Source organism: Bombus pascuorum, chromosome 9 (genome assembly GCF_905332965.1).
Source record: "Bombus pascuorum chromosome 9, iyBomPasc1.1, whole genome shotgun sequence".
Taxonomy (NCBI): domain Eukaryota; kingdom Metazoa; phylum Arthropoda; class Insecta; order Hymenoptera; family Apidae; genus Bombus; species Bombus pascuorum.
Window position 1 is genome coordinate 11,125,658 of NC_083496.1, and position 26,973 is coordinate 11,152,630.

At 35.5% G+C, this 26,973-nt stretch overlaps 2 protein-coding genes across 2 annotated transcripts in view; one reads left to right on the top strand and one right to left on the bottom strand.

The window, feature by feature from the left end:
- The window catches only part of LOC132910485 (glutamate receptor ionotropic, kainate 2), a 204,770-nt gene that overhangs the window by 67,028 nt on the left and 110,769 nt on the right, over positions 1–26,973 (top strand). Inside the window, exon 3 of the mRNA XM_060966221.1 lies at positions 491–675. Coding sequence (XP_060822204.1) covers positions 491–675 — 185 coding nt within the window. The remainder of the gene's footprint in view (positions 1–490; positions 676–26,973) is intronic.
- The window catches only part of LOC132910483 (uncharacterized), a 177,541-nt gene that overhangs the window by 16,435 nt on the left and 134,133 nt on the right, over positions 1–26,973 (bottom strand). The window lies entirely within an intron of this gene.

Below are 26,973 nucleotides of genomic sequence, written 5' to 3' on the forward strand. Positions count from 1 at the left end.
AAGACGAATTTTATTCGATAATATTAGAATACACGTAAGTTAAAGATTTATATAACCAAACCGCTATATCCTTCACGATATTAATCTTAATAATCTTTTCACGTTCGACCACGTTAGTTTAAAATATTATTACATCCAGAAATATTCCGCAAATAGATCTTTAAGTTAAAATTTTGGCCATCATTTCATTTTGAACATCAAACTGTTCTCCCTAGCCAACTAACAAAAATGTAATATCCCCGGATATTTCACAACCTGCTTTCCTCGAACAATCTTCTCAAACTAAATTTAAAATCACCCATTCTCAACACCCGTTGTTGAACTCTTCAACTTGTGTCATAATTCACATACTTGCAACATTACATTTTTCCAAAAGTAAGCTCCGTTTTATGAAAATTGAAGCAATTTACGCGAAACTTGAACGAGCAAATAACATTGTGTATAAGTGTACGTATCCGTGTACATAACGTAGAGTCGTGTTTGATTTCAGTGTGCCACTTGCTGCGAAGCGGTGTAGCGGCGATTTTTGGGCCGCAGAGCGCGCACACCGCCTCCCACGTACAAAGCATTTGCGACACCATGGAGATTCCGCATCTGGAGACACGCTGGGACTACCGGCTCAGACGGCAGAGCTGCCTTGTCAACCTTTATCCGCACCCCACCACACTTTCCAAGGTACGTACAAGCTCTCAGAATAATACCCTCATCAAGGCATCACCGAGCACCGTCGAAAATCTCCGCGTTCTACGTTTCCCTTTTCTTCGGCTTGTCGACTAATCGTTTCCTTCGTGGTGGAAAGTAGACGTGCTCGAGTTCCAATCGAGTTCCCAGTCACGTTAATTGGCATTCTCAGACGCGATTGTTACGCTCTTCCCCGATAAATCGACGTGGATAGACCAGACTGATCGATCGAGATGATAAATGAGTAATCTAAAGTCTTACAGGGAATTTTTCGTTGATTTATATACGTTCTTAGTAGATAAAGGATTTTTATTGAAATAAACTCGATAGTAAATTGATGTTGAAATTTGATATTAATCAGAATTGGTTAAGATGGTACAAGCTTGTGTGGTTTATTTTTCAAAAGTTTTAAATCAGGATTTTCATTAACTCTTAATTGCACAATGTTGTCATTTAGTGATACACGTAGTTTATTTTTTATCTACTTAGTTCGACATTCTTTCTATATTAGTTTAAATTAAAAAGAATCGTAGATAGGAATATATCACATTCTATTCACTTGACAGACTGTCTATTCTCTTAAGAACTTCATACCACAGTTTCAAACGTTATTCTATCCTACTTACTATGAGATTCGATAAACATAACATTTGACAAGAAAACACACACACACACATCATATGTTTAGACAATTGTAAGTCAGAAGTTGGGACACAAGAAGGAAAAGTTTCCGAATTTCTCTTAATAAAAGGAAAGTTCTTAGCGGGAAGTGATTAAAAGTGGCGGTCTGTTCTCGACTTAACGAGGCTTTCGTCTCTCGTATCTCGAATGCAATCTTGCAAACGCGTTGTCTAATATTTGCCACTCTCGAATTTTTCTACACTTTAACATTTTTTCTGTCGACTACCACTGATCTATTAGTATTTGCTTGCTCGAAGATGCGTCTCTTGGAGCACCTATTGTCACGAAAAATTTACCTCTGCTGCGTTTTCTCAAGAGCGAACTTACGACGTTCGAGGACAAGTCCTCATCAAAGCGCCTTCTTTAGATGGAAGATGTAAGAGGTTGTTAAAGTTATTAATGTTGTTACGTGAACGAATGGAAATGTTCGAGAAACGAATTTTTCTAAAAACAAGCAACACGTGTTACGTTAACATTTTTCATTCATTTTCTACCAATCCTGTTACTTTCACTTTACAAAATTTATAATTTCACAAAAATTGCAAGTAGCCTACAAAACTATTTTGACGTTATGTTTAAATATAACTAAATATTATGATATTAAATTACATAAAAATAGTCACATAAGAATATCATGATGTCATAGAATGTCGTAACAAAAGTCATGACTTTTAATATTATATGAAAATATATCTTAAGACTTTGAAGACTAGTTTATGAACAAGACTTCGTATTTACTTCTAACTACAAAGAAGTTGCGCACGTAGTTTAAGAGACGTTCATGTCAGAAACTTCGAATTCCAATTTGGATTCAAAAATTTTCAAGCTTCTTCCCCATCGTTCGATGTTGATTGTCGTATCGTAAACCCTTGTTATGATACAATCAGACCATAAAACTTTGAATAGGTTTCTTTCGATTCCTCGTAAACCACTTACGTGTCGTACGATTACATGATGTTGATCTTAAGATTCTCAATTCGAAAGTTAGATTAAAATGTTTACAATCTTGTTTTTACAAAATCACATAAAGTTTTTTATAGTTGAACAACCTGTTTTATCACAGCACGCAAAGTTAATATTACATTTCTACAGAATTTTTGAAACAAGACATGCAGATAGAATAGGACAAGAGTGAATTCTCTAAACTTGGAGAAAGCATACTTTGGTCTTTATGATGGCTTACGGCAGTGCTATCCAAGTTAAGCTTCGGAGCTTAAAATCTTTCTCTGCTGTGTCTCCGCTGATATAGCGTAGAAACACCAACTCGTATCTGTGCCCTAGTAATCATAGCTTAATCGACAATAAGATTTACGTATTAATTAATTAAGTCCAAGTATATCAAATTTCGTATTATTTGATACTACAATCCTATCATCTAAAACATGATAAAAAGGCTTTATTGGAAAGTACTTTTCGATAAATATTTTTTGATAAATACTTTTTCTAGCCATTGAATATAACATCTAATTAAAACATTAACAAATTTTATCTCATATTTTTAATGTATTTTTCTAAATCGCCATAAAATCGCCATAAAATCGCCATAAAATCGCCATAAAATCGCCACATTGTTGTTTGGACAATGACTATTGTGACACTATACATGATACAAATGCGTATTCGTGTACGCATTTACCATGAAAATTTGTTGGCTTTTCTTCGTATCCTAGCCAGTATTTTTATTCTGGTTCCGCCTCTTTATAACCAGTGATATTTCATCGACTCTCGGAGCATTGTTTTAAGTCTGAAAACCCGGCGGAAGTCGGTTTCCACCAGCAAGTGGAACGCAAACGGAATTAATATGATGGCTTGAATATGGCGGGTGTTCTAATGCAAACGATACGATAGACGAAACTTTCTCTATTTTATTTCCACTGTCTCTTTTTTCCTTTTATTCGTTGGCTACGCATTTTCCTCGTTGAGCGCAGACTAAAAACGCACCAGCTCGTAGAAATAAATCTCCCGGCAAAACACGGATCGCCGACAGGGTGAAACTGAACATTAACATTGCTTTACTATGGATGGCAAAACCGAAACAGGATGTTTTAAATTTGAAACATGGCTGAAAACAATGTTCGTCGAACAAAGGGCGGACAATAACGAGAGCTTTATGTTAACCGCGACAGTACACGACTCGCGACAGTCACGCTGGAAATTAACACGATATTTCGATAAAACATATACGGCCCGCTATGCGAAAAATATTTATATTCCTTTACAACATTTATCGAACCATTTATCTTTGCGTAACGCTCTGATCACTTCAGTCGACCAGATTCAATGTCTATAGGCAGTGTTGATTTTTCTGAGTTATATTACTTCGCTTTGCCGAACGACGGTGTTCTATTTTTTCAATACTAAACTGTAACACGAATTTTATTCCAAAGTTTTGATTAGAATTAGATATATTATAAACGCGATGCGAAAGGTATATAACAATTAATAATTTGACTAAATGAGTTTCTTAAATAATATGTTTTAACGTTTGGTAAATAAAATGTTAGTATTAACTTGTCTCAAAAATTATACTATTGGCTTTGACGAAACTAACTCAATTTATCAGGTATTCTTAAAAGTCTTACATTTTTAAATCTAATATACTAAAAGTCTCTTATTTAATTATAAAGTGACATTAAGATGAAAGAAATCGATGTACCTACCATGTTCTTCTCTTGTAATCTCTGTATGTAAAATATTCTTTTCAATATTGTTGTATTCTTACGGTTTACTATTGCACATTTTCAATCTGTTTCAAACTTCAAGAAGTAAAGCTACTTTGGGAACGAAGTTTATCGCACGGTAAAACTTTGATGAGTAAGTTGGAACTGAATGTAGGACCATAGATAATGAAAAATATCAAAAGAAGAGTGAACAAAAATGAAATCGCAACATGCTACTTGTATCAGAAAGAAACCGGTACTTTTTAACTAACAAACACCAGATTCAAAGAATTAAGGTTCAAAAATTTCGATAGAGATACACGGTATTGTTCCATGGTCAATCAAGTTACTGAAACGAGCAGGCTACAAAGCATTTTCAGGGTGAAAGAGAAAAATTTCTAATCTGCCACGGCTCTCGATTTTCGATAGAGCAACGCGGACCAATAAATGATGATTTCCGGTTGCGTGGTCTGACTTTGAAGAACGTCGATCAAAGAGATCAGAACAATGTCACGGTACAAAGAGCGCAGGAATTACTGCGTCGCAGTAAGAATTTCAATTATATTGTAAACGCACTGTACAACGAAATTGAACTCTTGCCATGTGTTAGACATCACCAACCAACTCTTTGTATCGCGACAACGACACTGCAAATTCCTCAAATTCTAAAATGTTTCGAAGCTAACGAGCAATTTTAAGAAATATATTTATTTGGCTGCTTTGGCATCGATGTTATTGCGAGTTGCAAAATATTGTGAGATCAACGAGCAATTTTAAGGAATATTCCTATTCGATTACGTTTCTACCAATTCTTTGACAGATTTAGTTTCGAATAGAATATTTGGGAAGATATTTGTTAAACACCGCTAACTCTCTTCACCTTATGGCAACGATATTACGCATTTTCGAATATCGAAATGTTCCAAGACTAATTTTCAAGAATAATTCAGGTGCTTGTAACAGAACTTATCCTTGTCAAATTTTTTTTTGTTTTACGTATTATGTTATAATATCTCTAATAGTTAGAAACCACACTTAATATGATTATACACAATATTGATACTATCGAGAATGAATTAGTAGTTCCTGCAAAATCAACTTTTGTTATGAGATTCACAACTTCATAATTCAATGCAATATAATTACAGATATACTCCTAGAAATTGTATAATTAAATTGATTGAAAGAATTCAAACGTATTAAACAGATATTAAATACTTTTTTGCTGTCCTGAAGAAAGACAATCATGAGCAAGATCCATTTTTTGTTAAGAGCCATTCAATTTCAGGAGACATTTTCTTTCGACTGCTTTGATCAATTTTTCAACAGATTCAATTTGAAACGGCGGAACATTTGGGAAGATAGCCGTTCAATGAAAGATACAGGCTACAATGTACATTCGTACAGAATTCCTTTGTAAACGCATGCGACATTGTCAATTGGCCATTTTGTATTCCTTCTCTACAGAATATAGTGGCGTATTGCTACGTTCTTTGTTCGAAATGTCTCTGCTTCCTGCAATATTTATCTGTGCACAAAGATATGCTGTATGTTTTCACTAATAAGTCGATTTAATTAAACATAATAAGTTTGCGTGACGAGGTAGCGAGTTATTTTTTCATTTGCCAACAAAAATATTCTAAGATTTTCGTTGGAAATATTTCGAACAATAGAGGGAGGAACAATAGAGATAACTTTGTTGGAAAAATCGAGCTAAACGCGGAGATGGTACTAGGAGATAGAAAAAGTACTCAGCTCTGGTTCGAGATCGTAATAATTGATGAACTCTAAGTGAATCTTTGGAAAATTGGTCGTGATGAAATGTTCAACTCAAACGTAATACGATTAGCTTGTTAAATTTTTAATTATTGGAAATGGTATATTTGCATTCAAATCTAAAGTTAGGTACAATTCTAAATAACTGTCTATTCTACCTACACGTTGAACTTACTCCTTGCCACGCGTAACTCAGATATTATATCCTTGTAAAATTAAATATAATTAATATAAAAATAGTAATAACAAAAGTCCACCTAGTAAACTATCTACATATTGTAATTAAAGAAATAATTATTTGAAATATAATACATCGAAAAACTATAATGATTAAATATTGTTACGTTATTCTAACATAAATTATTCGAAAGAAATCTTCGTAAAATCCGAAAGCTAATCGGAGATGAAAATTCCCCTTTAAAAGCCCAGGAAATATAACGTCAACTTTCTTCGTGGCGATGCAGATGGACTTATCTCCCTCGAAACTGGTTCGTCGAGTATTTATGAAAACCGTATCTACGGAAGCGCGGTTCTCGGAACTCTGCTGGAAACATAGATTTCCTCGACTACGAGGAAGAAGCAGCTGGCGCACGGCGAAGCCGGTTTACCGTGCAAAAAGGAAGAGGAACCGAATCAGAGGGAGTTTATTTGTAGCCGGTTGTCGGCAAATTTTTCGCATTTTGGTCGACGGCTCGTAAGTTTACCGCGATGAAGAGAAAAGTGGCTTGTAGGACGTCGAGTCTTTTCAACCGCCTAGCCAAGGTGATTCCTTTGACTATGTTTTCTCAGTCGATGCTTTCTTTCAGTCTTTCGTGGCCTCGATTTGCAACGGAAATACAAAATTCAGTAAGAGGAAGTAGCTCTGTGATTATGTGGAAGGAAATCACTCTGCTCGAGGTCTTCAACCATGACGACTGAAATGTTTTCATTCGGCGTACTTGGGAATCGAAATGATCGAAGGTAACGCGATATTCATGAGAGAAGAAGCTGAAAGAACCAACGCTGCTGCTTGCTTTAATTCGAAAGAACTCGCTCTTCCTCTGTAATTCCAATCGCTTTTTCCTACAATGTACGAAAAGAAGGTGATTAGTTCGTGAAACGTTTGGGAAAGCACTGAGGTTGATGGAAAGTGAAGTGGTAAGAAAGTTCTTTTGTTCATTTGGCGGAATATTTGCCCGATGAATCGAGAACGATAATGTAGTTTTAAAGCTCGTCAGGTTCAATGAAAGTTTGTTAGAAAAGAACATTTTCTTCTAAGGTAGGCAAAAAGACAATAATGTAACACCGGTGACTGCAATTTGCATTCGACGACAGACGTTTCGCTAGAAAACAACGGCGACGCGACAGTTCTCTGCAGAAAGACACTTCTTCCAAATGATTTTCGCTTCCATTGTTCCACTGTTGCAGATAAGGACCAGAGAGCAAACATCTGACGAACTTGTAATGATTTCGTAAAAAACATCGTGGAAAAATAAGATCAAATCATAGTAAATCAACTCTGAAACAATAGCAATATTTTTACTTATTTTCTATTTCATGATCCTTCGTTTTAACTAACCTCTTTCAAGGGAACTGTAAAGGAAATATTGCTATTATATTGTATCTTTTTGCAACTTTATGATTTGTAGAAATAATATTGTTATTTATATTATACTTGAAATAACAAAATGGATAAAGTTAGTGCAATATCTTGTACTTTCATTAATAATAGTCTTCATTCATACAATCAGCACATTTCTACAGTGATATTTTTTAAATTCCACAACTTCAGTAACTAACATTTTCATTCATAATTTGTAATAATGAAATGGTACATAAAGTTTGTGGAATATCCTGTACATTTACTAATAATACTCCTCGTTCATTCGCAATTCACTTCCACTGTTTTTCACATTTTTTCTAACTCTACAACTTTTATAAGTAATACATTATTATTCAAGATGATAGAGATATTTCAGACGACTAAAATGCATACGATACCCTGTGCATTCGTTAATCTGAATTTTCTGTCATTGTACATTCCATTTCTACTATGTCATATGTTGATAGCACAAATTTCGTCATCGGTTAGATAACGTTTTCATCAAGCTGAAACAAGATTCGGGATTATGAACGATAGTCGTCGTTGCTATTAAGATATTATCCTGTTGACGGAAGCAAGCGGAGGGTAGCCTCGTCTTAAAATCTTGACCAGCTCTGTTTGCCATGGGCAAAGCTATTTGCGTTTCGGACATGCGGCCTATTAGACTTGCGCTTATACCGTAATACCGATCAAGTGCTCGTCCTTCATGCTTCGCAATCAGTTTTGCTCGATCGAGGGAAACTGGCCTCCTCGCAAAAGACTTTCGATCAGGAAAATTCCTTTGACATGGCTGACTGCTTGTAGCCCAGCATTACACGGCTGCATGAACACTGTTTACAGAAGCGCAAGCATACAGTCGCGGCCAGTTCGCAATCGTAGTTCACATGCAGATTCACTGGAGTATTCGGACGGTATACTAACGAACCGTTTTAAATTCTACGCCAAAATTTCATCTCTGCTGGAATTTCTCGTCGAGATAGTCCGAGCTGCTTTGACCTTCCTCCTAGAGAATTCTGCACGGTTCCGTGACAATGACCGAGATCACGAGGAAACACGGATGCTTGTATTCAGTCTACTTCAATTTGGAGTAATTGAAAATATGTGTTTTGTCGAGATGAAGAGTTGAGAATGGAGTTATCGATTGTAGACCTATTCCTGGTCAACCTATGAGTCTTAGAAACGTCTATTTCACGTCCGTTTAAAATCAGAATATGTTACGATTTAATTACGATTGATTCGGTTATTGATTGATACGATATGAGTCCTGACCTAAAAACGTCTTATTAAATAGTTACTGTTAATTATGTTAATGTAATTATCGTTTCTCGAAAGTTTATTGCAGTTGTAGTAAAGCTAACATCTTCTCTAAGACTTTCGTAAGATGTTTTTGCACTGCCTGGCTTAGGTTCGCAAAGTTTGTACTGTTTTCAAGCGTGCAGATATGGTCCGTAGTTTGCATGTTCCATTTTCTGTTCTATTTTCTGCTAAATGTATCTCAACTTTATGTATCGTAATAACTTCTAATATGTTAACTTTTCTTATTACTCTTGAGTTTATTTTTGTTCTTTACACCACAAAGAATTCCGAACACGCTATTAGCTATATTATCTATTTTCTATGAAGGGATAAAACAAGAGAGAATAACTTCTTACTCTAAGAGGAGCGTCGATTTTAATAGAACTCTATCAAACAAATCCTCGTAACTCAGGAACTACGATTCCTTCTGTATCTTCTATATCTATCTTGTCAGAAGTTGTTTCCCAAATCCCCTTAAAACGTGGCCGAGTAACTTCGACGGAATCCAAAGTCTGAACTTGGAAGCTCACCCCTGTGAACACAGCCCCCTGGAATACGAGGCAGAGACGCGCGTCGCGTCGAATTCGTTTATGGTTGCAAGCAAACGCTCGCAATTGCTCGGCGTGGAAGGAGAAAGAAACGAGCGAAGATCAGGTCAACGACGCGGGAACAGAAAACCTTCTTACGGCTCGACATTATGGTAATCTGATTGTTCCACGACCACACCACTATCGTTCATCGGCAATGAACCGCCGCTACGTATATCGACCGATATACATATATCCGCGTCGCTCTAATGAACCGCGAGAACCGGAATTGCCGTTGCCGTGCCAATGATTTAACGGGCCTTCCTTCTGACCGATAATGGACCGCGTCTCTCCTCTTCTCTTGGATACCGACTGGACCCCATGGTTGCACGATCGTTCGAATCAGCCGGTACGTTCCCGTTGAAATTCAATTTGTACCGTTTCGTAGTCGAGCCTTTGCTCGTTACGGTTCACCTTCATACACATCCGTAACCCATGTAGCATCCACCACGTGTACACGTACACGTGTACTGACACACTCGTAACCAGACCACGCTGGCCCTGCCGATAAGCACTTTCAGGTCGATTCAGTTACTCGTGTAAGGTGGAAAAGGTGGTTGCTACCCCTCGACACAAAGAGTTCATCCTGTACTTTACTTTCGTTCCTTCCTTTTATCTCCTTCGCCTCTTCTTGCTTCGACAATTCTCTACTTCGTCTCTGGTTTTTCGTCGTCGTCGTTCGTCGTTTCTTCGCCCGCGAAAAGAAATAGAACACGGATACACACGGACGCACGTCTGTTCTCGTTTATTTCCGAAAGTAGTTACTAATCAACGGCATTGAAGGAACGCGCGACTGAACACGAACCACGTAGCTCCTGGCTTCGATTGAAAGCCAATTGGCCTGGCTCTATCTTTTTTCCTTTCTCTCTCTCTCTCTCTTCCTCTCTATCCTTGGGGAATGTTTGTGAGTAGTCATTTTCCGTGGCTTATTCGACCGCCGTCCATTTCGACGCTTTTTTTTCTTTGTGGCTGTTTCTACGCTTCGGTCGTGCGGTAATTGTTCGTTGTTCGTACGTCCCACTATGGCTATGGTTTTATAGTACTGCTTACAAGACGATTTTATTGCTGCTTGTCGTTCATTCCCAATCGGTGGGTGTACACTTCTGGTTATAATAATCTATACACTTTGATAGATTTATAGTAAGTAATTTATAGTAAGGATTATGGACTTCTAAGAAAGATGAAATTAATTATAGAAGTTGCCTTTATCATCTCTTTTCCTGCAATCAAGCGTCTATAAATTTAAATTATCTATTTAAAATGTTAGTAATAATAGTAGTGGCCATATCCTACTTGTTTTACATGGTACATTTTTCTCTAAGCACTACATATAATTTTAGGTATTTTAGTTCGTAATAATATGGGTATTCTTTCTGTCAAATTAGGAGTTACACCAGTTCAGGTTTTCATTTCATGTAATTTCATTTGAAAACAAAATACAAAGAGCTTTTCATATAAAATAATTTCATAATTTCTGGTAATGTTTTTGTTGCAATATCATTTTCAAAAACCAATTTCATCACGTTTTTATATATACATATAACTGTAATGATAGCAAAGAATAAAATTATTCCAAATGCTTTTATCCGTAATTTCATAATCGAGTTATATTCTGTCCAAGATTTTAAATGATATGACCGATGCACGCTTTATTACCATCATTTCATTATTATTAATATGAGCAATATTTTTCGTTATCGAAATATTCCAATATATTTTATCAATTAAAAGGCAATGTGTTTTATAAAATGTATATATTATGGTGTTATGTATATATTGTTTGAGTTTCTTTTTAATTTAAGTTCATTCAAGTTATAAAACGCGTACGCACTTGCTTCTGTTTCACGTGTTAATAGTTGCAAACGAATAGGTAAAAATTCTTGACTTGAACTGTTTACAATTTATATGTCATTATTATAGCCAAATATAACATGCTATTGTCCATTTAAAAGACGTTGGAAAGGCACGGAATATTTTAAATATACTTATGTTTTCAAAAATTATAATTGTTTGTTTTCAATTTATCTTTCTTTACATAGTCGGGCATGAAAGAATTTTTTAAAAATACTTGTACGTCGAAACTTTAAATAACTGTCATGAAGCTTGCTTGTCAGGAAACATAGCTTGTTATTTGAAATTTCTACAGAACGAGAACGACGTTGAAAAATTTTTTATCGGTTACGTAACTTGTTCCTTGAAGGGAAAGTTCATAAATCGTTAACAACCAAAATATTCGGAAAATAATAAACGACGCGCGGTTTTCGGACAAGCGACCGTTTATTTCCATACTACCCGTCGAGGAATAAACCTACCTTTGTAAATAGGATTAGTTTAAAATAAGTCGCAACGCGAGTTAGGTTCAGTTAGATAATCGGGTAAAGGAAGAGCAGTTCGCGACTGAAATTGTTAAAAGAAAATTTATTTTCACACCTAGGATTAATGTAAACCAAGCTTCTTCCACTTAGAACGTGAATTGTTTTACGTACATCTTCTTTTCATAAGATTTCTTTGAAGAAAACACTAGATATGTGTTATACTTTGTTTGGTATTTTAAAAAATGTTTGTTATTCATTAACAATAAATTATTATAAAATATATTTAATATTTAATGGTAGTATCATTACATGTGATCGAATAAAATACAAAGCAACGAACAGTTCAATCATGAGTAAAAAATTAAAAAATAAGGGAAAGGTTCTGTGCTGAAGTAGAAAAGGAACGTTTGTGATCAGACGCCAAGACGGACCATTACTGTCAGACAAGAAACGTCCGGGATCGATTTCGTACTGTCTAAAATACTATCTCTATACCATTTTTGAGGTGCTCAAGGTTTATCGAATATTTTTAAAATTGAAGTGTATCACATTAAATATGAAGACCACGGGAAAGGAACATAATAAGCGATTGTAAGATTTAACACACCGTAAATCATATTTTCATCACATCATAAATCATAGTTTCATACTATAGTATCAAAACCGTAAAAACTTTTAGTCGGTTGTAGGATTAATCATGTGTTTTGCATACTATCGAATATCTGTCTCGAATAAATCAAATTCATTTCTTTGAAAGCTTCATCGAAATAAGACTTAATCGAAATACTTCCAGGAAAATTTACCATGCAATGTTGCATTTTTCCAAGGATTCTTCGTAAATAGGCCTAGATGAATATTATCATCGTTGAACTCGCGTGAGAACGAGGGCCACCGGGAAATATAAACGTAATGCATAACGCATATACCGCAAAGGGGCGACGAGAGATCACGCGATACCATAAAACGATTTTATTCCCTGACGAGCGAATAACTTTATCATGAAAGTGGCTAGCGTTACGTCAGACCTCGATTCTCCCTAAATAGACCACAGGGCGCGACAAAGGCGAAAGAGTTTCAGTCACAATCAAAACGTTGAAGCCGTATCGTCAGATGTTAGAGGATAATCTCATGTATACGATGAACCATTCTGTCGGTCGGTTCGCGGCTTTTCGTCGCCTACAGCCGACGATTTGCCTTTGCATTCCTTTCCGTCCCTCTATGCACAGCTGCGTTTCTCACGGTCTCACCTCGAACGCCGTGTTGCACACTTTTAAACACGACAACGACGAGGCAAGTAACAGGGCGAATGCATTATTTACGATCGCGTTAGCTGGAAGAATCGGGATTGTGCTTCGAATTGAATTAAAAGGAGGCATTCTTTCGTCGATTTCACTCGTCTTAGCCGGTGAATGCTAGCTGCTTTCGCAAAGTTCGAAAAAAGAAAGATATAGTGAGGTAGAGTTAGTTGAGGCACCTAAGCTTCGACATTTTAAAATTCGATCTTGAATTTTGCACGGAACAACCAAACTTGTACGGATAGGCTCACGAAAATGTTCCAAAACTTGTACACAGCTGTCATGTATGCTGTACGAGGCATTTTGAAATTTCATTTAACAATATAATGAGACACGTGTATCAATTATTTTGGTAAAAACTGAAACGAATTTAAAATGCATGTAGAAGATATAAGATATTTATTACGAACATACATTTCGTAAAAACTAACGGGGTATTTGAATAATTAATTAGTAATCATATTTATTAGCCACAATATTTAGCGAGACCATCATTTAACTATATGTTTCAGACTATTCGTGCTATGTATATAGCATTTCTCTTATTAAGTGTCCAGTTGTAACTTCCATTTTCAACAGTGGTTTCAAATGTTACTAAAATAATTACGATAGCCGTGTCTCATTACAGCATTAATGTCTCATATAGTGGATATAACATATTCATAAAAATTTTCTGCGGCAAATATAACTTTCCTGACTATGCCATTGTATCACACCACTAGTGGTGAGTTAAATAGTCTGTCTTTAAAACATCACCTGTAACTTGTTCATAATTATGTTATGTACATAATTTGGCAAATTTCGTGGCAACTTATTTCGCTTGACTCAAATATCCTCTCGTCGAATAACTCTACCTTGCTCTAGGATGGAATAATATGAACTCTAACTGAATTCGAGTTGCGATACTAAGACAAAGCCGATGGAAGAAAAGGAAAGGATGCAGAAAAGCGTGGAAAAATGCAACGATCTAGAGCGAACGGAAAATGCAGAGTGCATTTTTCCCGCGGTGGCATTAGGGAATCGGAATAAAAGGACATTACTTGGAGGGCATTGTTTCAGAATACGACTTTTGCATCTGACGGCCGTAAAGGATTTGATTTACGCCGAATAACTTCTGAACCGTCCGAGCGGCCACGTTCACCCACGCGCACTTTTCCCAATAAATTTGAATTAATGCGATAAACTCCACGGGCCGTGAACCGGCCGTTGCGAACGGAAGCTCCTTTTTCTTGAAAAATAAATTATCCGCGTAACGCGATATAAATTCACGCCCTTTTTACGCTGTCATCGAGCGGCCTCGTTTCCCACCGAGCAAGCTTCGAAAAAATGAACGGTGTTTTCCTTTATTTTTTATGATACCAAGATAACAGGATGGGAACCTAAAGAATGCCAACGAACTACTTTTCAGGTTGCTATTATCTGAAACATTTTTTTTCATATATTTTTATAATTTTCACTGCGCTATTTTTGCACGTTATTATTATAATTTCCAATATATGCATACATACTCGGCACAGAAAGCTTTTATATATATATATATTGTGTCTGGTATATAAAAAATGTTGAAATTTCGTTAGCAGTATAACGAGACATCATTACCGTGATATTATACTGGTAAAATTTGAAACGAACTTAAAAATGTATATAGAAGTTGCAAGATATTTATTACAAAATTTTCTTATGGATGACTGACTGCCTAAATACTTTTAGGATGCCCATGAAACTTGGATATTTTATATTGAATATCAGATTTGTTTTAAAAATTTACCAATATAAGCATGACAGTGGTGTTTCATAGCAGTGCTAATGAAATTTCAAAACGTCTGGTTTAACATACATAATATATTCATAAAAGGTATCTACGAATATTCAAATACTTCCGTGCGATACTGTATATTGGAGCGATACTTCTGCTTTTGATTTTTTTCGTGTTTTAATACAACTGAAGATATGAATGTAAATCGCAGAAGTTATGTACAACAACAGAAACACTGTATTATGATGGGCCAAGTGGGGCAAATTATAATCGAAGCTCTTGTGACAGCAACTTGTTATTTTCGGGAACATCGGGAAATTTTGGCACGTGTGCCCGCACAGGAAGGGACGATAAGGGCCTCGAACTTTCCCTAACGTTCTGTCTAACAGCTTCAACAACCCGTACAACTTTGTTTGTTCAGGAAACTTCGATTTAACCATACAATAGGTAACGAATTTCGCTATGACCGTGCCAAAATGTATTAGCAGACATTAATTTCGTCGCTAACTGACAGAAGAAAGAGTTGAAGAGCTTCCGATCAATATATCACGTGCACTATTGACCATAAGTATGAAATTTGAACATCTGGCCTTTCTTGCGTGATTAAATCAACATTATTACCGGTGTTATGGAAATCATAAATTATCTATAATCTATTAGTGTTAATCGATTGTATAATCGCATAATAATGTCAAATTTCGTAGGGAAATAAAGATTTACAAATGAATATTATAAATTAAGAATTATAAAATTATAAAAGATCGTTTATCCAACGTCTATCATCTAAGCAGGTCTTTATATGTCTAAATACCCATGAACACTAGAATGGAAGATATCGGAATTAATTTTATCCCATAAATCTTACAATTCTACAAACCTTTCTACTTTTCTTTATTGTTATCTTCTCTCAAAGGATTCAAGATAAAAAGTATAGATCATAGTTTTCACCATCTTGTTTTTTCATATTGTACATCATACCTACAAAAAAAGTTTTTAAAACACTTGTTTTTTTGTTGCAGCAAAAATTTTAAAAATTCGTGGTCTCTCTCGTATTTACCGCATACGTTGAATTTTTCTCGCTAACATGAGCAGCATATTGCTGATTCGCGTAGAATCTCGGTAACACGGGAGATTCTCGTTAGAACCGGACCGAAAAAATACGCTCGCCCGTCGAAATAACTCGTCTTTATAGCTTGGAGTGTAATAGGCGCATTAAAAATAGGATGGCGCACGATAAAAAAGGGGGATTGTACACGTTAATCTTAATCCTGTAATATAGAGGATGGTGCAGGTTGTATCGAAGTTACCACCCAACGATGTCACATTACGCGTTGCATACGTGTACGGTAAAGGAACGAACATATGTACGTTCCTCGTTGAAATTCAAAGATCACGGATCGAGAGTCAAGATAGAAGTCGACAGAGAGACGTGCTCCGAGAGCTCGTGCAAGTTCCATCTTCTCTTCGAAAGTTTCATCCTTTGATACGCGTTCTACGTGCAAAATAAACGTTTACGTTAAATTGTTAATCGTCTTTATAACCTCAAGGAGTTTCGAATTGTAGTGTTCGTTACGTGCTGAGATATCTGTTTCTATCCTTATCTGACTCTTTTTTCTTTCATTTCCCTTGCTCGAAGATTGACACAAGCGGAATCAATTTTGAAGGAAATTGGTTTGAGATAGAAAGATTGAAGCAGAAAGTTAAATTAAATCAAACGTTCATGTTCGCACAACTAAATATTGAATTTATTTTGTATCATAGCACGGAATTCTTAAAATTCTCATGCCCACCAAGACTTAAAACTATGTATTTCTTATAATTGATACCAATAGACTGCTCATTTTTATGCACTTTGAAGATACGAAAATAAATAGTATTCACATAAAATCCAGTTACATAAAAAAGTTCTCTGCCTGTATTCCACTGTTTTATTTGTGTTTGTAAAGATATAAAGTTGCATAAAAATCCGCAGTCTAGACACAAGAAATATAGAAACAACAATATTAATGATCAAAAAATAATTATTATCAAAATACATTTTAATTTTCCACCAATTTATTACACTACATGGGAAAGGGCTAAGTCATGTTAATCACCCCTGACAAGTCTTACGGAAACAGGAAGGAGGATGAAGGTACGCATTCATCGAGCAAATTAGCCAACTAAACAACTAATCTTGTGAACGTTTAGTCAGACTAAACGCGTCGTTTCCGTGTACACTACAGTCACAATTGCCCTCGGTGGAACTGGGACACAACAGTCGGTACGAATTCAAGACCGTAGACCTGGGGCGAGGTTACTTGCTGAATGAAAACTAGATGTTGGGAATGGAAATGTGCGTCGCGTTGGTCGCGAATAATGTAACACGTAGCTATCGACGAGACGATGAACGTCTATTGGCGTACGCAGAGTGCGCCACGACGGAAAGTGAATGTATCTTAATGCGAAGTCAGCGTGAGACTTGCGCTAGTCTCTGAACGGGACGCGTTCGTAATCTTCGTTCATTATCCTGTCGCCTTCTATTTCACAACGCAAACTGTCTTTCGTTTCCTGTCAGTTGCATGCAATATTATTTCTTGCATTATTCGTTGTTTCGGGCGTATGGTTAGGTCCTCTATTTATTGCCGTAACAAGACGCTTGTCCCGTGACGAGATTGTTCACAGAATTCGAGGCTATTATGCTCGTTTGTTATTTCAGGATATACGTATGATCGACCCACTTGGTTTTGGGCGGCGTCTGAAATTACTGTGTTAACTTGTAGTATACATCGTCAAAGGAAATTACGTAAATGTCATTATGGATGAAATTCCATCCTAATGCATGTTTGTAGTTTAGAAATGAATAAAGTTGAACAAATGTAATCAGATAATTTACTATTATTCGATACTCGATGAAGACTAACAGAGTTGTTGTTTGCAATTATATTATATTCTATTGGAACAAAACGGATCGTATGTAATTCAACAAAATAAAATGAAACAAAAAATATTGTGCATCTATTATTTTCTTGTAAAACAGAAAAAACTTTTTGGACAACTTAATAAATATCATTAAGATATTATCATTACTGAATAATAGTAGTAGAATAAAATTCAGATGGGATAAAATTTCATCTGTAGTAGCCTTTAACATATTCGTTGCTACTAATAATTAACTCACCTCTGAAGTTGCATTCATTCTTCACCAGAAATCTCTTTAGTTTAAGTAAGAATGTTTGCTACAATGCACTGGCTACTATTTTCTTTGACTTTCTAAAGTTGTTTTATCGAACAATAATTGAGTCAGTAATATTAATTCAATAATTAAGTCGACGCAACATATGCCGGGTTATCAATGAATATGTTAAACATAATGCAGCATTGCTTTCAATGCAAAATTATTTTTTGACATCCTTGTACTTGTTTATTGAGAGGAGAATTTGATAAAAGTTTTTTACCTACGAAAATGATTTAAACGGACTAACACATAGACATGGTTTTTAAGATTTAATCAGCGAATTCTACGAAATTTGATTATAGATTATGCAACACATGTGTTACGATTGTATTGCAAAATATTTATTAGAATATAATGAATGCAATTACAAATTTACCTTCATTAAAACACCATACAACTAAAAGTTAGTTATCACACTCCGGATCACAATAATAACATCTATGTTCACTACTGTTAGCACCGATAAGAGAGAAATAATATGGGTCATGCCTTTAGGCGCTAATAGAGTTTATTATTATTAACTGTAATATTGAATTTCGTAACTGTTATGTGCAGTATTGGATATCAGGCAAATTTATAATGTCGTGGACTTCATACGACTTTATGATATATGCAATGATGGCGAAGATTTATTGAAACTACCTCCTAATTATTAATTAATTACCAAATGCACCTTTTGCTATTGCGACTAAAACTTGCGAATAATGGGACGCGATATGGTGCCCTGTTTTTACTCAAAAAACAAATTTGATTGGAAAATTAAATTAAAGGCATATTTTATCTTCAATAATCGTATTCATAGTCAATGGTGGTGCGTACACCTTATCAAGTCATTAACGCGTACTTTAAATATTCTCCAATCCTACTGTTCTCATCCCCCAATTAACTATTCATTTAACTACAGGGTGCGCCGTTAGAATCCGGACAAAAGAAGTTTTGTGCAGAAAGTTGTTTATTTAAGTCAATACACAAAAACACATGAAAATGTTGTTATATCTCATTTAAAGGGTCCTTGCTGAGAACTTTTATTCTATGTAACCACCCTCTGCCTCTATGACCTGCTCTATTCTTGCTCTAAAGCGCGAGCACGCTGACTTCAACTGGTCGCGTTTAATTGTCGCGAATTCTGACTCGATAGCAGCTCGTAGGGAGTTGACGTTGGGGTGCCTGCATTTATTAGTTTGTCTCTCGATAACGCCCCACACGTAATAGTCCAATGGGTTTAGGTCGGGACTGTTAGGAGCAGCTTCGTGTTTTAACGAACACAGAATCAAATGACAACGGGCAAATCTTTTAAGCTTGGCGGCCTCGGAGAGCATCTGACGGACTTTGAGAACGTAGGAGGCATATCTAAGATCCTCTTGAGCTATTCGACGGACAATCGTTTCACTCACCCCCAAGACGGAGGCTAATTTTCGGAGAGAAGTTCCCGGATCTTCCAAAATCATGTCTTGGGCCCTTTGAATAATTTCTGGCGTCCTTGTTGATTTTTCCCTAACCTGAACTTTTCTCGCCGGAGAAGGAGAACCCTTCTCGAACCACTCTGAGGCTGCGTATCTCTTAGCAATGTCGTATACCGTCGATCTTGGGTAGCTAAAGAATTTTATAATTTCGACCGGCGTTCTCCCGGCGCGAAGACTTTCTATAATCGCCGCTCTTCTATCGTATTCCGGGTTTTGCTTAACGAGTTCTGTCATTTTGAGGTTATAGAAGACTTATTGACATATTTAACTAACTTCAGAGTCAATCAGCACAAACATCTGAATTCTAATATGGTGGGAACTACAAATTGAATTCTGTCCGAATTCTAACGGCGCACCCTGTATATCTCGATTTAATAAACTTTCTTGTAGATATTCTTGTTTATGTTTGTGTGCTGGGAAATACACAGTAAAACAGGAAAATTCAAGATAAATGTTAGTAGTTCGGAAAATGTACAATAGTGAAAACATTTTCCATTTTGTTGAATACGTATAAGCCTGTTTTTTATATTAAATCTCTGTGAGATATAAAATTTATTTTACTACAAAGTAATAAAATTTATCGTGTGTGAATATTGTATTTTACTGCATACTCTCTATTACGCGATACAGTAAACACAGATAAACAGAAACATTAATGTACAGCGAGATCCATTCACTTGAGGTATATGCAGTAGTGAAGTACAGACATTCAAAGCAAAAATTTCAAACTACGTGCGTAAAAATCTTATTGTATATTTTTTTGTTACCTCTTTCATATCAATATCTTCTCAGCTGTACCATCGATTGCAAGACACAGATTTTATTCACGCATTTACTAAAGAGAAAAGACCTATCAACGAACCAATATTTCCTGACTATCAGTTAATAAAAAAAGACATAACCAGGAAATCATTTACTCAGAACTTTGTCGACAATTAACTCGTAGATACTTTATGATCAGTGTTGACACGAACATTTTCGTTTCTCGCCAGGGCCGAGTCGGCCACGCATTCAACCAACCACCCAATAATTTTATTAGCTCACATAATGCTCGTAGAATCCATTATGTACTTAGCAAACGAAACAATTATTTGCCAACACAAGGCATTGACAATATTTATTACCGGGGAACATAATTTCGATTTTCATCTATTGCTTCTATCTATCTATTGCTTCCAAGCGGGAGAGTTTGCTTAAAAAGCAAACGTGCTTTATCACACTTCTAAATTTTCACAAAAATGTGAAGAAATTCTGGAATACCTCTAACTGTTATTTAAGTCAAATGTTTAAAATTTATCGCCAAAAGTAGAAATTCGAAGGAAAGAATTCCAAGGAGATTGACTTTCGCTTAGCACCGACTCAGTTTACTCACAATGAATTACTAATATGTCCAAAATAAACCAGATATTCATCAGTATCCTCAAAAGTAGCAAATAGTTTGTCCGACTGATATATTTATATACAGGCGACCTGAACAAAACTCATGACACCGAATCGGTAATACTTTATTGAATTTTCCCACGCGGTATAATATCCTCCATTCAAGAGAACGATAACTGTCGTGTTAGAAAAATTGCGAGACTAATAAAAGAGTCGCGAATGCGGGACGCTGCGCGCAGACAAGGCAATCGTACGAGATACGAGCAAACGAGCATTTTCTTTCTGCGACCCTCGTCACGAGCACGTTGGCAAGGGGTTCGTTAGCAGACACGATGATGTGCTATGCACTGTTACATACGTTTTATGCATGAGTGTAAAATCATAATGCAACCAGGGTTAATGGCTCGTTTTGAAAGGAACGAGCGGGCAAAACAAGAAATCGCCGATCTTTTAACCAGGACTTTTATATACACTGTTTATGATGCAACGTCGATATTATCATTTTGCGTCTTTCTTATATCATGAAAGGTGTGCATATTGGCAGTAATAAATATTATTAGGACACCAGGGCATCTCTTGAACAATAATTTATCAACTAATAATGTTATTAAATTGACAAGTTTTACATGTAGATAATAGATTCGTTTTTTGCTATTTTATAATTTTTCTTATCCTAATAGGAGAGATTATATCAGATAACATGTAATTTATAGAATGTATGTGAAAAAATTGAATTTCATTCATTTATAAACTTGCTAATATTATGTAAAAATGTTTATTAATACTGATAACTTGTAACTTGTGACTTGTCAAATTTCGCTCGTAAAAACTCGTAAAAACAACATTAGTTCAATCGTGCAAAACGACATTTAATACAGATTTAATACTCTTCATTGTTTTTATTTCCTAGTTATTTAGAAAACTTTTTCATGTTACTACACGCAGAAAATTAAATTATTTATAATATTTGTACTAGATAGATATTCTCCGTGCACTTCAATATGACTGTGAGGTAATTAATTTTTAAAATAAATTCTTCAATAAAGCACGTTTTCAGTTTTCTGGTATCCATGGCCAGTAGCGTAATGTCACAAAACATTGGAATAATTTTCTATTTGCGGAAACCACGCGAAAATGCATTGTTAATTGTAATTTCATTGCTCCTTCTTTTCTACGAGATTTTTAATTAGCATGTTTGTAGAAATAAATTGCTTACTGCAGAAGGTCTTACTTAAAACTGTTTTACGTAAAACACGAAGGAGGTTGTTTCGTTTTGTTCGAAAAAGGAAAGAGATGAATAGGAAAAGGGTAAACGTGAATTTGAATTATAAAAACTAAAACAAGAACAAGATGTAGAAAGTGACTCTCCGTTCTACTTGGAAATTGTAACTGTTAATAAACTGTTCGGATTTCAAAGATACGATTAAAATTCGGTTAATCCAAACAGATGAAATTTTCATCCGACTATCTCAAATGCAATTCGAAATTGTATTATTTAAATTTAACAACGATGTGGCTGAGAGCTGGAGCGCGTCATGTCAAGAAAAATAGAACAGAAGAAAAATGTATGGAGGCCCTCCGCGAAATGAGAAATCTTCTTCAATCCTTTTAACGAGGTGACACACTTTTGGAACTGAATGTTCCTCGTATGTTCTGGCGGCCACATTAAGCAAATCTGTTAAGAAAGAAAAGTCATAAATCGAGATGCAAAATGTTCGTTAAATTTCAATACACATATTTTAACGAATTCGATTCTTCTTAATGATTCATAAAATCATATCAGATTATCCAATAAACTCCCGTCGCGATATTTTTATATCATTCATAATATGTTTTATACGCACAAAATAAGAAACTAAAATTACTACTCGTTATAATACCATGTGGATATCTCGTCGAGGAAGGATTTATGAAACACATCGACATTTTTTAGCATGCAATGGCAGCGATGAAATATAAGACAGGAAAAATCAGTGATTGCGTGTCAATCCCAATTTACCCATAGAATTCCGCATAAAGTTACTTTAGCTTTAATACATCAACTACATTTTTCGTTTTGCTCTTCCTTACAGTTCCATTTCGCGTTCGCGTTATCAAAGTATGATGAAAGCTAACGCGGCTTGCTCAAACATCGGCATTTACATTCATAAAATTTCTTCCATTACCAAATTAAACAAAGATGACTTTGTCGGCCAATATCTTTTCGACTGCAATCGGAAGGTTAAAACAAAACAGTCGGGGAGCTGTTAAAACGCAGCGGTATTTATTCAAATTAGTACGAAACATAGGTTCGAAGGTGTCTAAAACGTATTTGTTTCGACGCTGCAATTGACTCCACCAGCTATTGTTCGTTACGAGTTCGCGGGAAAACAAAGGAGTGTCATTAACGTAGAATTCTCTTACCGTACTTTTATCTGTATTTTTACGAAAGGTGTTATACACGCATTGTTTTTCTGTTTCCATTTAACACCGAAGACTTGGGCGAAAATGGACTTTGTTTCCTTTCAAAGAAACCTCCAGCCTTTGTTCTATACCGTCTATACACATTACACAATCTCGAATCGTAAATCTATCCGAAATCCTTCATTTTCCTATGGTATCCAAGAATGAACAAAAGCACTTGTTTGAAAAAAATCACGTTTCATTTAAATACGGTTAATGTTTGGATCACCTTATTCCAACGAACAGTCGGATATACAGTGACTCGCGACATTATTTAACTTGTCACAGGAAAATTTTACATACATACATATTGTGTGTGCTATATAAAACATACAGCTGTCATAATTATATTGGTAAAATTTGAAAGCGATTTGAAAGTTTATGTAGAAGTTACAAGATATTTATTGCAGACAAATATTTAATAAATGATTGGTATACACCATGAATAAGCGTCTTATATATATAATTGGTATTACAAAACATACAGCTGTCATAATTATATTGGTAAAATTCGAAAGCGATTTGAAAGTTTATGTAGAAGTTACAAGATATTTATTGCAGACAAATATTTAATAAATGATTGGTATACACCATGAATAAGCGTCTTATATATATAATTGGTATTACAAATAGTTTCATTTTTATTGTCGATCATTAATATAAGTAGTTGTAGTAAATATCTTATAATTTCTATATATGTTTCCAAATTTATTTCAAACTCTTCCAGCATAATTCTGATAGTCGATTCCTATTACAGTGCTAAGGAAATATCAAAAAGTTTCGCACAACACGCGTAATAAATTTTATAAACAACTGCTACAAATGCTCGAATATTTTCTTCAGCCACTGTATCTACCTATATGTATTACTCTGTAGTCGAGTTTTACATTTTTTCATGTCTATTTCATCCCGTACAATTTACTCTGTTATTGCGGGACACGAGGGCTGCAATCCCTGGCAATTGGTGATACACGTTCTTCTATTTTCTTCTCCAAATACATTTTCATAAACTTTCATCAAGCGCTGCCACGAATTTGCGATAGGAATTGTGGAACACAAATTAAAAAAAAGAAAAGAAGAGGAGAAAGAAAGAGAGAGAGACAGACAGAGAGGAAACAAAAAGAATGGTTGGTAAAGGGGACAAGTATGATTGACGGGACTTCCATTATGAAAAGTCGCGTCAGGTCGTGGCGAAAGATAAAAGCGTATGCATTTTCGCCGGAGCTGTATGATATCCGGATATACTATAGCTATAGACGTGTCTGGAAAAGTAACCGTCTTCTGAAGTATAAGGCACTCGGTCACAAACGTGCCTGAAATGGTAACGTAATGGCGATGATAAATTTCGCTTCTCTCCCTCTGTCCTTCGTTGCCAACGGCCCTGGACTTGAATTTCACCGATACCGTGATAAAGGTAGACTCGCGTCGTGGCTTCGTCGCTGCGCACTGTTGAAATATTTCCACGTAATTTACATCATCTGCGGAATTCGCGACTCTCTTACACGTCCACGTTCCACGCGGAGAATACGTAATGTCCAAGCACTACCGCTCGTCGCTCTTCTATTTTACAAATTACCCCGCTGATCGTATCGCGAAATTCCGCAATGGGCTGACTTTCCTGTGATCAGAGTTGCTGCACTGGAACCAGGTCGTGTATGTGGTACGCGTTTTGACTTGCGACCAATTTTATGAGAAATGTATGTATCCTGTGTATGCGATTCTGCAGACGTTGGTTTTTAACGAAGGAATTGCGGTGGTGAGTTCTTTGAAGGATTATAAATTTACAGGGATTAATTGGAGGGAATATGGAATTTCTGTGGAACTGTAGAGTTGGATTAGATTTATTGGAATAGAACATCAATTGTACTATAAATAGGGAAATTAAGAGAAATGTATTTTTTGTTTCTATGTTACCTATGGTACTTACATCGTTTCCCGTATTAACTTTTTAATTCAAAATCGGAATATTTGTACCTAAATCTTAAGCTTCTTTCAGATTAATTGTTCCAAATCACTTTGTCTATCCAGACGTGTTATTTAACTTTGAGTGAAACATCTTTTCAAGTTTGAAATGAAGTTGTGAGTCTTCCATTTATTCGACTTTACGTATGTGCTGTTTTAAGTATCCATTTTTTATTAAGTATTCACTTCGAATAAAGATACTGGACTAATGTGAACAAACGTTTGCAAACTTGGCTGATTAATATTTTGTTCCCGTACTTTAATACTTATTATTTATTATACATAATCCTTGCTTATTGGTTTAATATGCACTTGCGACTTCGTTCATCCTCCATCTACGTTTTCATTTATATCGTACATACTTCATCTATGGACTATTCTAAAATTTCAACCTACATTTTAATACAAATCAATACTGTAAATTACATTTCAATATTTCAATACTATGAATGATAATTCATGCGAATACAATGATATAATGAAACGAATCTCTGAAAGTCCATATTACAATACATTACGGCTAAATGAGTATTGAAAATTGAAAACACATTCACTTTCATCGCGTATCATCGAAATCCAATACATTCACTTTTATCCCATTTGCATATCATTTCTCGAACCATTCATTTAGATCTACTTCTTATAAATATAGCACAGATAGTATTAAACGCTGCGTTTCTTTACCTAATAACAAAGAGGAATCATAAGAACGCAGCGGATCGTAATTAATGCTATTTGAAAAGGAAATCTCTCTCCTTTAAAATGCTTTTTGTTTCATATTTATAGGGCATTCTGTTTCGGAGATATCATCGTTTAAAGTGGAACGCCATTTCGGATGCGTCGCTATCGTTGTCCTTTTCGCGTAATCGGATCTCTTTCTCGCTCGCACAGTCACTGACCTAGTCCAAGCGGACCGCTCGTGCGGTGGTCAGTGACGAACGCTGAGTCAGCGGTTTTTTACTACTACTAGCGCCGCTACTACACGCGATCCGCAACGTACGCATTTCCAGAGGAAAAAAGTGGGTCACGACGTTTCGAGGAATCTCAATTGTCATTCAGCTTCTCATGGATTTTGAACGTTTCACTTTGTACCGTTGTATCTCCGTAACGAATTCATATATCAACGTGAAACAAAATGCGTTTTATGGAGTACTCTTCCTTTTATTAACTGAGTGGTTTTCGTTCGAATATTTTTTTCATCTTCTGGTTAAATATTTTTGCCACAATTAACGTTTTGTTAATTGTTATCGAAAGGGAGTTTCTTTAATTTTTTAAAAGATCTGTCGTGTTGGTTTGAGAATTACGAACGTTTTTCAACTTGGCTTGTGTAACCAAGTTGATGATCTTTCGATAAATTTGCTCTTTTCGTTCATTCATATATAGATATTATTCTTCTAGCGTAATATATCAAGCTCACATTTATTAATAAAGCTAAATACTGTAAATACTAAACCAAATACACATACATTGAAGAATATGCAATTCCTCAATCTTATGCAATATCTTTTTAGTACAATAATCAAGACTACAGACTGAAATATCACAAGTTTAAAAATTGTACCTTTTCAAAAATTAAAATACCTTAGCTTTAAAAATTATAACTGTTTAAAAATTCAAAGATCTTAATTTTAATTAAAACTTCAATTTCCTGAATGCAAAGTGGAACAGAGCAGAGACTAGAAGCATCGAACTGTAATGGTAGTTAAAGATCAAGACTGTCTCATTCCGCGAACCTTAATTACGAACGTTTCTTTCATTTACGATGATATAAGACCGCAGCTTTATTTCGCCTTAAAACGCATTTCCTTTATTACAATGAGTACAGTGTGTTCTAATGTCGTTATAAGCATCAGGAACAATTAAGGTTAAGCCAGATTCAC